The 16,517-nt window shown below is 42.1% G+C and overlaps 1 protein-coding gene across 1 annotated transcript in view; it reads right to left on the reverse strand.

Annotated features, from left to right (window-relative positions):
* ECT2 (epithelial cell transforming 2) overlaps positions 1 to 16,517 on the reverse strand; it is a 1,537,379-nt gene that overhangs the window by 1,159,864 nt on the left and 360,998 nt on the right. The window contains exon 6 of the mRNA XM_044070772.1: positions 1,162 to 1,235. Coding sequence (XP_043926707.1) covers positions 1,162 to 1,235 — 74 coding nt within the window. The remainder of the gene's footprint in view (positions 1 to 1,161; positions 1,236 to 16,517) is intronic.

Raw genomic sequence — 16,517 nt, forward strand, 5'->3', positions numbered from 1 at the left:
TCAAATGCATCTCAAAAGTGGAAATTGTTTTGGCTGTCACCCTAAACTGCAGAAGACCTTGGGAGATTGAGAAAGCTAAGGATTCAGACATAAGGGAAAACACTGGCTTTAATGGCTAGGACTCTTGTATTGTCAAGGCCCTGGCAGCCCAAAGCCATTCCATTTCTTAGCTATTTGGGGGAATAAGAATGAGATTTTATTTTCAGCAATCAAGAAGCAAGCAAAGGAAAAGCGGAAATGAAAATGTGATGCCAACAAGCATGGAAATATCTCCACTACCAACTCACCAATGACCTGTTATAGAGCAAAACTAAGAGTGAAAGGCATTCATTTTTTCAGTTTTTTTTTTCAGTGTCTGAGCCATGGCATTCAACTACATCCAAGATATTGCTGTGCTGGCGACAGTATCTGCAACCTACATTAAAGCAAACACTGTAATGGTCTTCTACACAGTCTTCTTAACCACAGGGAGCTCTGAACCAAATTCAGCACTGAACCACAAGGCAGGAGTGTGAGTAAACTATAACTGAACAGGTGTGACAAAGTTAAAGGCTCTAAGGCCCAATATGACAGAAAAAAATATCACTGGGACCACCCCTCCATAAAGCCCTGAATTCACTACTCGTCAACAAAAACAGAAAAATGCTGTGATCACAGGGAACCATACTGGGTCGAAGATATCAAAACAGAACCTGCTCATAGATGCTTTTGCAAGACAAACTCACCCTTCCAGGGTATAAAATCTTCTTAGATCTACTTCTGATATTATGCTTTCTAGTGTAACATACCATTGGTGTTTTAGCATTATACATAAACACACAAACCAAACTGGAGAAATGTTGAAAAGTCTTTGGAAAAATTACTGTACTAGTATAGTACATTTAGTAATGCCTTATGCAAATACAGCAATTTTTTTTTACTATCTTGCACAAGATACTTCATTAAACAAGATGGCAATATTTGGCCAAAGCAGAAGTGTCTCTAGTCTGAAATGGCATGTGCCCATCTCATTGCCCAGTCTGACATGCATGCTGAAAACGTTATTCAGGTGCAGCTGGTATTCTGAATATTGTAGCTATCCCAATTATCCAAGTGTTAGCATAGAAAAGCACAATGCACCTGTATACATTAACATACATCTAGAACTAGCAAGACACTCACAAGTCATCTCTTCGTTCCCAGGCTTTGTAAATCCAGTCGGCTTTCAGTATTGGTGTTCCCATGCTCACAGCAACCTAAAGATTTCCAGTAAATTGTCACAATTAATATCATTTATTCAAGGAGTACCTTAAGCTATGCTAGCATCAATGTTTTGTCTCTAGAAACATACAGCAGAGCCTTCTTAAAGGGAGAGAGGAGGATAAGTGAGGAAACCTCAGCTACCGAAATTGCTAATCAAATAAAAACCTAAGGCATATCACTGATTGTCCTTTTGTCATCTCTAGCACCTTGGTGAGAAATTATACACAGTTAATATGTTTAACGAACAAAATACCAAATGGTGTAAAGCTGTGTGCAAGCCAAAGAATTAACAAAAATAAAAAGTTGTCTTACCATAACAATAAATCTGTGAGAAAAGAGGCGATCCTAAGAAACATCTTGGACTATATATCGCAAGCACCAGGTCTACTCAGTCTCTAGAACTTCCTCAGATGTTTTCTCCAGTCAGCTCCTATGATGTAGCTGTGTATCCAGCACTACATTTTTGAGTTGGTGCCCTTGTTGTACAGCACAAATGTAGGAGTCTGGCATACAAAAGTGAGGTATTTATGATGATGCTAGATCCAAGTTCAGAGGTGTTTACTAGGCCAACAACCACAAGGGCCTTTTTAAGCCTAGCCATGCATCCCAAATCTCTGGCCATTTCTGGTTCCCTTGTGAAATGCAAGAGTGGCTTGAGAGATGAAACATTTACAAGCAGGGGTCTGGGAGCGGAACCATTTACAGGCTGTCTGTGTCCATTAGAGACAAGTGTCAAACCAGGGATGAATTTCCTGTTCTCCCATCTAACTGTCCCAGTTAGTCTCTGGGATACATACCTCTCTCCAGCAGGTCCTATTTATATCACAGGCAAGGTTTAAGTCTTTAGAACAGGTAATACTGGCGCTGCTGTTTTGTGGATATGCAGGTCATCAGACTGGGGTCCAACAATGCCTTATATGCCAGGCATAGATCTCCCTGCAAGAGCCTGTAAGAGACGTACAGGGATTGGGACTTTAGGTTGTTTGCACACGACATGCTACTTATACCCTGTATTCTTTTAGTGAGGAACCTCTGAGCGTTCCAGTTGTTGGATATGCTGGTTAGATGCATACCAAAGGGGGCACTGTACTCAATGACAGGTTTGATGAGTGCAGAATACAGCGGAACAATAACTTCCTTGGAGCTAGATGCCATATCTTTGTTTATAAATTGTGCAGCAGAATGATTTCCTCACTACTGTAGACGCGTGACGGTTAAGGGTTAGATTACAGTCGGTCTCTCCAAGTCCATAACTAATGGGTCCTCTTAGGGATGTGCTGTTAATGATAGTTACCAGAGGGTGGATGACTTCCTGAAGTATACTATTATGCATTTCTTGGCATTTAGTTTTAGTCCAAGGCTCTGAAACCAGTTGTTAGCCTGTGTTGGCCCTTCCTGGAGAACATTTATATTAGTGTGGGATTCAGTGATGGCTCCTAATTTGCAATCATCTGCAAATATAGACAGGCCAGATGCCACTGACATTGGCTTTGACTTTAGAGAAGTAAATGCCAAAAAGAAGCAGGCCCAGGACTGATCCCAGAGGGACTCTGCTTGTGACTGGCCTCTTTGTAGAGATGGCCTCCTCAAGTCTAACTTCCTGGATCCTGTCTCAGAGTCATTTGACTATCCATCAGGTGTCATAAGGGTTTGTACCCAACTTCAAGTTTGCCACCAATCCTCGAATGGCATATTGTGTCAAATGCCCTGGCCAGGTCAGGGTAGGCAGTGTGAACCATTCTGCCCTCATCCATTGCTTTGGTGACCTTCTCAAAGTAGTCCTCCAGGCTGAATAGGCATGCCCTGTACTAGACAAAACCAAAATGGGTTAGGGTCCAGTGTCTGGAGGTTTACTATATCATTATTGATCATTTTCATAATTCTTTCCATGGCTTTGCATATGAGACTAGTGAGAATTGGGGTCTGTAGTTGGCCCACCTTTGTATAAAGGAATGACTGTTGCTATTCTCTATTTATTTTGCACAAAGCTTATTTGGAGGCTACAGTTTAACAGCAATTCCAGAGGGCCTGACAGGTCATGTTTCATGCTGTTTAGAAGGCATCCTGAGATATTGTCACAGCCCACTAATGCAGTGTTCTTTGCCTTAGAAAGAGCATTAAGGACCCATTTCCTAGTGACAGCAAGGGGAGTTATATTTGGTAGTATTTCCAGAGGGGAAGAAAGGAGTAAAGCTGGAGCTGAATTTGTTGGCCAGCAAGTTTGCCACATCTTCTAGCTCAATACAAGTGGCTCCATGAGCTCTACACACAATTGTATTATTGCCTTTGAGACTGCGAACAGTCAAAATATGCCTTGTGGTTGTCCTTGGCCTGGAAGGAAATATTTACCTCAAATCTGGCTTTGGTAGACTATTTGTCCTCAGAGTTGTTTGTTTAGTTTGATGAGAGTGCTTGCTGTGTGCTGTCCCTCCTAATTTTTGCCATGATTGTCTTCCTTCTGTTTTACAACCTACTGATTGTAATTTCCCTAGTGTGGCTTGATTTTTTTGAGTTAGCTCTACTTCTTCCTGGTGGGTAAAGCTGCATCTATGTAACTATTACCATGCTTGCATAGGGTTTCTTTGAAAAGTTCTGCATAGGCAGTGTTCCCAGTGTTTACAGTGGCTTGAAAGTTTGCTAGGTTATCACTTAATAGCAGGAAGTTAGCCTAAGAGTAGTGCCTGAATATTCCAGGGTTAGCTGGGATTCAAGGTTTATTTAGACTTCAAATAAGACCATTTTGTGGTCTGACCTTACTAGAGGACATTACATTAGTGGGTATGCAGCACTCTCCCATATTAGTGAGGACCAGATCCGGTATGGTTGCACCTCTGGCTGGTGTAACACCTGGTTCAGAGAGTTTGTGATTACAAAATCCAGGAATCTCTATGCCTGTACCTTTTGGTGTTGTATAGGATTCCTAGTTATTAGTGGGGTAATTAAAGTCGCCCATGAATATGGTATTGGGTTAAATGGTGAGCATTTCCAGTATGTTTAAATACATGGTATGGGTTTCCTGGGTCAGAAGGGGGCCTACACCTTGCAAGGAAGTGGCATTGGATTTTGCCTATGGTGACGTGAACATGGAGAAGTTCAAATGTAGTGCCCAGTTTCACCAGCCTTGAGGTATGTTTATTTTTGATGTAAATCAAGACACCTCCACCTTTAGTCCATGTCTTTGTAGTAACTGGTCTAAATGTGTGGAAGGCATTATAAAGTACAGTTTTGTACCTACCATAAATGTAGATGTTAGAGTGCTCATACAGCTGCAGTCATTACAGATGGGTTTTTATCCTGCTGTCAGGCGGGTCCTCGGTCAGCCGAATTCCAAAGTCTAGGTCCGGCGTCGGTTGTCGTCGCTTCTTCCCTGACATTAGTGTGGCAGGGGTATAAAAGAGGCAGCCAACGCCATTTTCTTCAGTTTTTCTTGCCCCAGATGTCAGGTGCCCCCAGAAGGAAGGAAAAACATAATATTATGCAAACATGCAATGTAGATAAATCAAAAACAGTAGTTGCAAGCAAATACACCATAAAAGAATACCCCAAATAGGTTGTAGGCTAAAGGTGTTCGTCATAAGGCCTGTCCTAAGAGGGGATGGAGGGAGGGTAACCTGGACTGCAGCTGTATGAGCACTCTAACATCTACATTTATGGTAGGTACAAAACTGTACTATGTTCATTGTGCATACAGCTGCAGTCATTACAGATGGGTAGAATTCCAAAGCTAAGTAAGGGTGGTAGGCACTAAGTGGAACTAGGAGGGGCGAGGATGCCCTGCAGGACTGCTGTGGCAAAGCCCGCTCTAGATTTTGAGTATAGTGGAAGGTGGTAGTGCTTGGAGAAAGTGTGCATTGAACTCCAAGTAGCTGCTTCCAAAATGTCCTTGGTAGGGACCCCCTGAGGAAAGCTGCAGAGGTAGCTGTAGCCCTGGTGGAGTGGGATCTGATGTATACAGGCACAGATTTTCCATGAAATGAATAACAAAAGCGTATGCAGTGGGCTATCCATTTTGAAATTGTCTGTTTGGAAATGGCCTTTCCTTGAGCACCTGTAGCATAGGACACAAAGAGCTGCTCAGATTTCCTGAATGGCTTTGTTCTGTCCAAGTAATAACGAAGTTGTCTGAATGTTCAAGGAATGTAGTAGTCTCTCCCCTTTGCTCTGTGGATTTGGATAAAAGGTAGGTAAATGAATAGTCTGATTCAAAGCTTCACTGGATACTACCTTTGGCATGAAGGTAGGGTTGGTTCATAAGGAAACTCTGTCCTGATGGAAAATGATGAATGGTTGCACAGTCATGAGGGCCTGTAGTTCCGAAACCCTGCGTGCTGAGGTAATAGCCAGAAGGAAGGCTGTTTTCCATGACGAGTATTGTAGCTCTGTTGAAGAAGCCGGCTCAAAGGGAGGCAGGGTCAGCTTTTCCAATATGAAGTTGAGGTCCCAAGCTGGGACTGGTTGTTTCCGGGGGGGTTTTATATTTTTTGCCCCTCTGAGGAACTGCCTTAATAGAGGATGTGAGAATAAAGGAGGATCTGTATTTCATTGTGCAGAAATGGCTGAAGTGTGGATCTTGATGGAGGAGAAGGAAAGGCCACTGTTTAACATCTCAGCTAGGTACTGTAAAATTTGAGGTATATTTATTACCCAAGGATTCTGGCCCTTTTCTTGATTCCAGGAACAAAATAGTTTCCATTTGGCTGAGTAGGCTTTTCTAGTAGAGGGTCTTCTGGCCTCCAAGATGACATCCTGCACCTCCTTGGAGAGGAGAGTCTGTTGGGAAATTAAGGAATTCTCCATGCAGCTAGATTTAGGGTTTTGAGCTGGCTGTGAAGAGTTTTGTAGTTGTGCTGGGACAACAGAAGAGGGACTAGAGGTAGGATCCATGGTGGGGAGTGTGTCAGGCTCTTTAGGAGAGGATACCACTGTTGTCGTGGCCAGTCTGGAGCAATGAGAATCATTTGTGGCCTCTCTGCTCTGGCTTTTAATAGAACTTTGGTCAGTAGAGGAAGAGGCGGGAAGGCAGACGGTCAATGTTGTCCAATTGAAAGAGTGCGTCCACTTTCCAGGCCTGTGGATGATAGGTCCTTGAGCAAAATTTTTCCAACTGGTAATTTCTGTGGGTAGCAAATAGATCTATGTCTGGCTGTCCCCATGCCGGAGTTATCTTTGAGAAGACTTGAGGATGCAACTTCCATTCGTGTGGGTCTGTCATATTTCTGCTCAAGTTGTCTGCCAGTGTGTTTTCCTTCCCTGGCAGGAATTGTGCCTGTAGTTGAATTTGTAATTCCAGTGCTGTGTTACATAGGGTCATGGCTTGCCTGTACAGGGGGTATGAATGAGTCCCCCCCCCCCGTTTGTTAATGTACCACATGACTGTGGTGTTGTCTGTCCTTATCAATAGCTGGCCTGGATGCAGTAGATCTTTGAAGGTCATAAGAGCATTTTGCACGGCTATCATCTCCTTTTGGTTGATGTGTAGGTGCTTCTCTTTTTGGGACCATTTTCCCTGAATGCACTGATCTGCCATGTGTGCTCCCCAGGCGTAGTCTGAGGCATCCGTTGTGATGATTTGAGTTGCTTGAGGTACACAGAAAGGGAGACCTGAGTTTCTTTGGCATGCTTGAGCCCACCACAAAAATTCCTTTTGAAGGCATGGAATGAGTGGTATAATTGTTTCCAAGCTGTGGCTGTGTTGAGACCATAAGTTTTTTAGGTACCATTGTAGTTTCCTCATATGCAGCTTTCACATGGTATTAGTAGGATGCAAGATGCCATGAATCCCAAAGCCTGCAGGACTTTCCTTGCAGTTAGTCTGGTAAAAGTTGCCATTTTGTTGAAGTATTGAGACAGTTGCCCTTGTTCGTCTGGCGTGAGGTAGGCCATCTGGGTGGTTGTATTTAAGCTGGCACTCAGGAAAATTATCTGTTGAGAAGGTATTAGTTTTGATTTCCTTTTGTTCACTGTGTATCCCAGGTAGTTTAACAGTTTTATTACAAACGCCAGATGCTGCAATAGAATGTCCTTGCTGTCCGCTTGGATCAGGCAGTCGTCCAGATATGGGTAGATTTGTATTCCTTGTTGTCTGCAGAAGGCAATTACTGATGCCAGGCATTTCGTAAAAACTCTGGGCACAGTAGATAAGCCAAAGGGCAATGCAGAGAATTGGTAATGGGTTGAACCTGCAAGAAATCTGAGGTATCTTCTGCAATCTTGTCTGATAGGGACATGCAGGTATGCCTCCTTGAGGTCCAATGTTACCAGCAAAGACTCCTTGCCCAGCATGGGAAGAAGCTGCTGTAAAGTGAGCATCTTGAATTTTGGCACCTGTAGATATGTGTTTAGGATGGATAGGTCTAAGATGGGTCTCCAATCTTTGTCTTTCCTTGGTACCAGGAATAGTCTGGAATAAAAACCTTGACCTTGCTCTTTTGCAGGTACCTCTTGAATTGCTTTCATATCCATGAGAGCGGAAATTTGTCTTTGTGCCTCTGCCCTTTGATTTTGTGGCAGGTTTGGCAAGCCTCTCATTCTTGGAAGGGTGTGAAAGTGGAACTTGTAGCCTCTGTCTATAATGTCCAGCATCCATTTGTCTTTTGTAACAATATGTGCCAGTTTTTTGAAAATAATGTCAGTTTTCCACCCAAAGGTGCTGCCATTAAAGCTTTGTTTGGCAGGCATAGGGGGAAGTCATTGTGTCTGTTTTCTAAATGACTGTGATCTATCTTCTCCACCTCTTGGGGCTGGTGCTTGCCACTGTCTAGCTCTAAGATCCTTGAGGTTGTCCTCTACCCCTTGGGCGCCTGTATCTGCCCCTTTGAGGTCTGTCCGTGGCTGGAAAGGACCAATTTTTTGAAGGCCAATTTCTGCTGAAGCATGGAGGTTGTACCTGCAAGAAATCTTTCACGGTCTGCATAGATTTCGCTTTTTCCTCCATTTTCTTTAGTACCTCCTCAGCTTTAACACCAAACAATACATCTTTTTGAAGTGGTGCATCTAATAACTTTGCTTTGACATGATCTAGTAAGGTTTGCTCTGAGCCAAGCATGTCTACGTATAACCGACCCCGTGACAGCAGCACTACATGAGGCCTCTAAAGCATCAAAACCACACTGTAAGGTATGTTTACCCACTTGCTCTGCTCCATGCAACAAATCCTGCAACTCTTTCAAATCTGGTTGTTCTGTTTGTGTCATTTTGCTTTTCAGCTGAGATAACAAAAACTGTTGGTACTTTAACATATGAAATTGACAGTTTAATGCCCTCATGGTTAAAGTGGCAGATGTATACACCTTTTTCCCCCACCTTTCTAATGCTCTGGAATCTCTCTCTGAAGGTAAAGGGTTTTTAGCAGTAGAGGCCTTTATTCCCTTGGGACCCTGTGAAATTGTTTCAGGGTCAGCAGTATGGCTTTTATAAAGGAACTGGTGAGAATCAGGAACCCGGTAATACCAGTCTGGTTAAACAGGGGCTGGAGGTAAAGAATCTGGATTAAGACTGGCTTCTGCGTACACATCATCCAAAATATCTAAAACAGGAGGGATAGCCAGGGGCCTATGCTGGGGGAGCAGTAGAAATTCCCTGAGCCTTTTCTTGGAATCAGAGTAATCTTGGCCTTCCCAGTGGAAGTGCTCCCTCAATGTATGCAGGGTTTCCCCAAAAGAGTAGTCCTCAGGGGGGGAGACAGAGGGAAAAGACTCCTCAGCATCAGAGTCTTCAAAAGGGGAATAGGCATAATCCTGGTCCTCAGAATGGTCTGAGGTAATAGAAGTCTGGTCTGAGGAAGGGTAGTCTTCCTCCAATCTGGGTCTTTTGTCAGAGGGGGATTGAGAACACCTGATGAGTTCTCAAATCCTCAGCTATTTTAAGCATCTGCTTTTTAGGCATGGGGCCTTGAGAGGAGGTCCGAGGACCCTGTTTTTTTAGTTTTCATGGCAGCTTTAGATTTAGTGAAGAATTTAAAAGAGAAGGTGGAAGGCCTGAAAACGCCTTTAGAAGTGGCAGGCCTCACTAAATTTTCAGTTTTCCCGCCAAAAGTGGCATCGGTATATGCAGTGGGAATGGAGACCGAGGAGCCTGCGACCTCGGGTATTGAAGTCACCGGTAAAATAGTTTCATCGGTAGTCAGGGGCTGCGTAGGTGCCTCGCTGAGAACCGGAGAACCGGTAGTCGGCCTAATCGTGATCTCAGTACTCTGTGCAGACCTCTGATGTCGGTCCTTGTCTTTGCGTCTTTTGCTTAAAACTGGTGTCGGTGTATCCGATGACATGATATAATTACATTTTTTGCCAAAATAATGAAGGGCAAACTCCACCTGGCGCTTAATAGTGCGCTTGTTGAACCTAGCACAAAAAAGGCAGGCCGAGACGTCGTGGTCTGGTCCCAAGCAAGGTATACAGAAAGAATGGAAATCCTTATGCGGTATTTGCTTCCCACAAGAAATGCAATTATTAACTTTGTCTGACATCAGTCTGAGGCAAGAAAAGTTTCCCAAACGGGGTACTTAGCTTTCGTAAATCTCAGGAGCTGGCCGACCGGCACTTGCGAACTGCTTCTGCTTCGGGCACCGCGCGGCAAGAAAGACTTAAGAAAATGGCGTCGGCTGCCTCTTTTATACCCCTGCTGCACTGACGTCAGGGAAGAAGCGACGACAACCGACGCCGGACCTAGACCTTGGAATTCGGCCGACCGAGGACCCGCCCGACAGCAGGATAACCCATCTGTAATGACTGTAGCTGTATGCACGATGAACATCCTTGCACTATCAGTGTGCTCTCCGTAGCTTTAACAATGTCTCAATGACCGCACAGATGTCAGCATTCTGTGGGTGATCACCGCTTCAACGGAGTGGAGTTTTTGTTTAGACTCCTAGCAGTGAGCAGCAACACCTGTAGATTTTCTTGGTTTTGATTTGGTATGTCGGAAGTACTTTCAGTTTGGCAATGCATAGAAAGACACTTTGGGAAGACGATGTTTTAGGTAATATTCAGAAGCCTAGAGGAGAGGTGTGCAGACCATCCCTGGCAAAGCTATGTGGTCTGCTGACCACTTCCTTCCATGTTGACAAATTACACCCCCCCCCCCCTTAGAATGAAACCAGAAACTAAGCCAGTTATTAAAGTTAGTCATCTTTTGTTCATTTTGTGGCATCATCATTGCAGAAGGTAAAATGCTGCTAAATGCTAGGCTCATACCAGCCTGGGACACGCATTCTGACAACTCCATGATGTCTCTCTTCATGCAGTTTTCCAGTTCTAACTTTGGTTTATCATAGCAGACCTCTGTGCTTTCAGAATCTTGGATCCACTGCTCTGACTTCTTCCCCGATCCAAAATTCATTACCTAGGACATCTCCGACTGAGTTTGCCTGCTTATAGTTCAAATACATCACCCTATAACAGCAACCTAATGCAGACCTACTTGACATAATGGTGGATAATGATGAAACCTTGACAGACTGGGAAAAGCTGTTCAAAGACTAGGTATGTTGTCAGGTTCATCCACTCAAGGATCTGAGAGAGAATTCAGGCTGATGGATGATGGGAGGAGTGTTGAATAATACAAAAATAAAACAGAGATCTAGTGTTATGTTTAAGTGCATAACTTTTAGATCAGATGTCTTTGCCCAATTCAAACTGTGGGGCAGATTCCCAAGATACCAAAACACTTGGATGGAATCAAGGAAGGATATTTCTAAGAATGGTGCAGCCAAAAGATGCACACGCTCTTGACTGTACATCCAGGATTTGAGTGTGATATGAAGGTGTGGACAGTAGGCAAAGTCTTTGCAGTGCAAAACTTAAAAAGTACCCTATCCAACAGAGCAGTAGAGGTAGCTACCATCCTGGTAGTGTGCCTTTGATTTAACTTGCAGAATTCACCCTAACTGATTATAGTCAAAGCGCCACCTAGATATAATTACCTTAGATACTCTTTGACCAAATTTGGATTTAGAAAAGTACCCAGCAAATGCAGAATACTAGACAAGGCTTGCAACTCGTTTCCTACTTGCTGATGTAATAGCCACCAAGATAGTTTTCCAAGATAAAAGCTTGAAATCTACTGTAGATAACTGATCAAATGGAGGTTTTGTCAGAGCCTAAAGCATGATAGTAATGGCCCATGGAGGGACCAGGTCTCACTGCAGGTCTCAGAAAAGTTTTTTACAAAGGCCTTAAAAATCTTTAAAGAATCAGACGTTTGGTTCTGCCCTACATGAAGATTAGAAATAGCTAACTATCTTGATGGTAGAAAAGCTAGATCCCTTGTGAAAATTCTGCCAAAAAGTCTCAGATGGTTGGAAAGGAAGTGGAGTTGAAAAAGGGTCTAGCCCCTTGCAGGATACTCGTATGGTAAACTTCTTTCATTTGCAGAGATAAACCTTTCTAGTATTGGGTTTCTGTGATGAAGATAAAATTTGAACAGGAGGTTAACAACCTATCATCACTGGCTATTAGAAATAGAGAAACTATGTTGTTGACTTCAGAGTTTTCAAGTCCTGATGAGGCTGACCAGATGGGTGAAGATTATCTGCATGGGGGTCCAAAACCCTGGTTGGGTGTACTAGAGGAGGCCAAAGGAAAGGGAACTAAACCTACCAAGGCCAAAAAGTGGCAATGAGGATCACACTGATCTTGCACCTTTTGGCATTCTGAAGAAATTTGGTAATGGTGAGAGGGCATAAAGAAAAGCCGGGGGGCCAACTGTAGACTAGAGTATCCCTCAATGACTGAATCCATGGATTGAGCCAGGCAAAGTAGCTACCACATTTATTGTTTTGGAACAAAGCAAGATTGCAACAAGGTTGGCCCTGCTGACTAAAAATATGAGTTGCCATTGCCCGATTTACTGACCACTCATGGAGGTAGAAGGATAGACTTGCTTAGTTTGTCTAACAGAACACTGAAGTCCCTGAGATGTGCACTGTGATTAGAAAGCAACTGGAAGACATTTCATTGCCACATTCATAGCTTCCCTGCACAGTGGGTAAGATCAGGTTCCCCCATTTGTTGATGCTCCATACTACAGCCATGTTTGTCTGAATGAACTGAAACCACACGCTTGGATAGTGTCTCCACACTGCTAGGACTGCCCTTCATCGCCAAGAAACTAATGTGAAGTCTGGTCTCAATCATTTACCACACATCCTGAACAGTTTTCTCTTTGGAATCCCCCATTCCCACACCTTCCACCACAAAAGGGAAGTATTCATGGTTACTGTGGCTATTGGGCTGGGAAAGAAAATAGCTGACCCCATAAACATTATGGGAGAGGTGACCACCCAGTGATGCATTTCCTGCAAATTGGTGTGAGGTGGATCAGAGACCTTACGGCCCAATGGACAAAAAGAATCCACTGGAGAACTCTCATAGTACCTTGCTTCTGGAACTAGAGTGATGGTCACAGCTATCAAACCTAAAAGCCGAAGAAAATGTATTGCTGGACAGCAAGGAAGGTGAACTTCTGAAGCTATCTGATGCAGGGAGAGTACTCTGGATTGGGGAAGTTTGGCTACTTGGGGAAATGTGTCCAGATGGCAGTCAATGAATTTAGATGCAGCCAACGATTGACAGATATTTCAGGGCAAGGTGAATCCAACTTGGTGAGTATTAACGTCTTCCTTAATACTCCAGTAAACCCTCTTCCATTTTCTCCTGTACATTTGTTTTATTGACTGATAAGAACTCTCTCACCCAGTGCAAGTAGCAGGGGGTATTAGCTACATTTACAACTGCAGAAGCCAGACCAGCAGCGTGACAGTAATAAGGTCTAGAATGAGTTCTAGATGGGTATGATATTAGGCTTATGTACACAATTAGCCAGAGAAGGCTCTCCAGAATATATGGGATTGGCAGGCATGAGAAACTAGCCCTCTGTTAGCCAATGAGGGGCCACTAGGATTAGTATAGCTGCGTACAGCTTTGCCTTCTATACTGTTCCAAGGATGGCTGTGTACACCTTTGCATTCTATACTGTTCTAAGGACTAGTGTTAAGGTGGAGTAGATGTAAAAGTGACCTTCCTACCAAGTCTGTGTTAGAACATATTCGGGAAGATGTTGAGGCCCCCCAGAACTAATTAGTAGCAGTTACTGCATTTTACATTCAAAGGGAGGAGGGCAGAAACAGGTCTACCAGCAAACAGTCCATCTCTGAATCCTTTTTTCACTAAATATTCAGTGACCATTCGGTAAGGAAAATTCAGTAGAGGCATTTTTCTGTTACACTGGATTCTCTCAGTATGTGAATTGCCAACTAGGAACAAAATGGGCACCAGTTCAAAAGATTTAACATTTCTCTACCTAGGGGAAATGAGCAAGTGCCTCTCTACATGTTGATAATACAAAACTAATGGCATATTGTCTTTATGCACTATAACTACTCCCCTGGGGAACACTGCTTGAAAGGTCTTAAAGACCAAGAAATTCTCTGAGCTCTAGTATGTTGATATACAATTCAGGATTCCGATGGCAAGCACGAACCTTCTGCTGTCCTCTACTGAAAATGTCTCCCTTAACCTATGGCTGACGTGTCCAAGTTCTGCATTCTTAATGAAGCTCTCTTGTTCAGCAGTATATCCTTCTCTACCATGTCGAAATGCAATGGGAAACTTGTTTGTAAAGTGTAGAGATGTTGGCACCACCTGGTTCCTAGGTACAGCTGGAGTATTTTTATGTACAGCCTGGCCAATGGGGCCATTAAAATGCAAGATGTCATAATCAGCAACCTGAGAAACTCTGTTGGAAATGCTGCAGAGCCTGACTGCATTGAAGTGCTGAGAATGGAACAGAATTTTGTCTTAAGGAAGAAATACCCTCTGTTCTTCCACATCTAGTACAAGGATTACCTTCTTGGAGGCTGACAAGCATCTGATTTTAGTTGACATTTATGAATGCTGATGGATAAGTCATATCCTTTGTAAACAATTCACAGTAATCTGTAGGGCTCTTTGAAGTGCCAAACAAATAAGACCAGAATTAGGCAATCAAGATATGACAAACGTACAGACTCCATGTCCTGCAAAAAGCAATCGTTTGGACTCAAACATTTTGGAGAGACACTGGGTGCAGCTGCAAAGCCAAAGGGCAAGGAAGTAGACAAAATGAATACCCTCTGAAATGTTTGGACCTAGATGACTCCCAGAGCTACTGGAATAGGGAAGCAAGCATCTCTCAAATCCAGTGTCACCAATAAGGCTCCTGGGAACATCTGTGGAAGCAATCTTAATTTACAAAGAAATAAATGTTTGTAATTAAGCATTCTAAACTTTGGTCTCAAAAAGTTTAGGATGGGGCACCACAACCCTACTTTTCTTGCGACAAACTATAAAACATCCTTTTCCCCCTTCTTTTACTGACACTTTACAGATCTTCCAGGAATATTTTCATTTTCTGGAGCATTAGATGCACTTACTTGGGACTAGTACACCACCATGGAAATCTTGGTGCTCTTAGAAACTCAAAAAAGCAAGCGAAATGACGCTATGATAGCCGGCAACTTTAAAAATGACAAAACAAATTTAATAGAAGTTAGCGCTTTCAGCTAAGTTAGTACTCCACCTTCTTCAGACAAACAAGAGAAATTCATCACAAGAACATTTATAAATAATTACTGACAGTTAGATAACCAATCCGATAAATGTGCATTTAAGCTACCTTATTCCATGGCAACCTTAAAGAAATATGTGGATTGAATATCAGTTTACAACACTGATAGTACGAATGATACCTATAACCATACATTCCTAATAAAACAACGGATATGCACACAAACCAATAAAAATAATTAATATACATCACTATCCAATTATTTAAATTAAATATATCTACAAAAAATAATAATGTAGTATATTATAAATTTATGATCAATAGTAAATAATACTAGCACTACTCAATAGTAAAATATATAAAGCCACTAGTCATCATAATTGCGAGACTAAGAGTGTCATATATGCAGCATTGTGCAATTCCTGTAATGCTTTCTACGTTGGAAAAACTGAGCGTAGATTAAAACAAAGAATTTATGAGCACCAATATGCCATCACTAAAAAAGACATGACCAATGCCCTGGCTAAGCATTGTATTGAATATGAAGGACAGGAGTTTAAATTTGTGATTCTACAACATAGGGAAGTTGACATCCGAGGTGGGGCTTGGTAGGTACAATTGGAGATAGATGAATTGATGTGGCAGATAAGAACTAGAGCACACATCTTCCCGGGTATTAATGATAGCTTATCTATTAAATGTGTGTTGAGGTGGATTTCTTTGCAAAGATAGCAAGTGTTTATCAAATTTATGTTTGCCCTTGTTCATTAGTAATAATTTTTGTTTTAATATTTTTATATATTTTTATGTATTTTGAGGTGCTTTTGCAGGATTAATTATTAATTATGTATTGGATTTGATATATATCCAAGTCAGCGGGTTACACTGTTTTAACAATTCGCATCATCGCAATACATTTGATACGGTAAAGCCCAGTGTGTTACTTCATGACGCATTACCTAATGAATTTTTATTTATTTATTATATCTTGATCATAAATTTATAATATACTACATTATTATTTTTTGTAGATATATTTGATTAATTTAAATAATTGAATAGTGATGTATATTAATTATTTTTATTGGTTTGTGTGTATATCAGTTGTTTTATTAGGAATGTATGGTTATAGGTATCATTCGTACTATCAATGTTGTAAACTGATATTCAATCAACATATTTCTTTAAGGTTGCCATGGAATAAGGTAGCATAAATGCACTTTTATCGGATTGGTTATCTGTCAGTAATTATTTATAAATGTTCTTGTGATGAATTTCCCTTGTTTGTCTGCAGAAGGTGGAGTACTAACTTCGCTGAAAGCGCTAACTTCTATTAAATTTGTTTTGTCATTTTTAAAGTTGCCGGCTCTCATAGCGTCATTTCGCTTGCTTTTTTGTGGTTCTGTCTTGTGGATCATCTAGTTTGTGGAAGTTTTGAGCTCTTAGAAACTGCAGACTGTAGCCTAATCTTAACTGTAAAAATTGTCCTCAGTGACATTTTCCTCACTGGTGTGCAAAAAGAGAGAGAGAGAAAACCTGTGTTGCTCTGGCTAGTCCTAGCTGCACACTATGGGTGTTCTAGGTCTGAGAAGCTCAGTCTTCCTCTGAAGTCATTTTGTCAGTTAGTATGCAACTTGCCATTTTACCTTTTTGTGGTTTTCCTTGTCCCTAGTTGGGTGGAAAGGGACAAATTTAAATGGACAATTCCCAATGTGCAGTGGTGGTGGGACTTG

The sequence above is a fragment of the Protopterus annectens genome, chromosome 4.part1, assembly GCF_019279795.1.
Source record: "Protopterus annectens isolate FY-2018-M chromosome 4.part1, PAN1.0, whole genome shotgun sequence".
NCBI classification, from domain to species: domain Eukaryota; kingdom Metazoa; phylum Chordata; order Ceratodontiformes; family Protopteridae; genus Protopterus; species Protopterus annectens.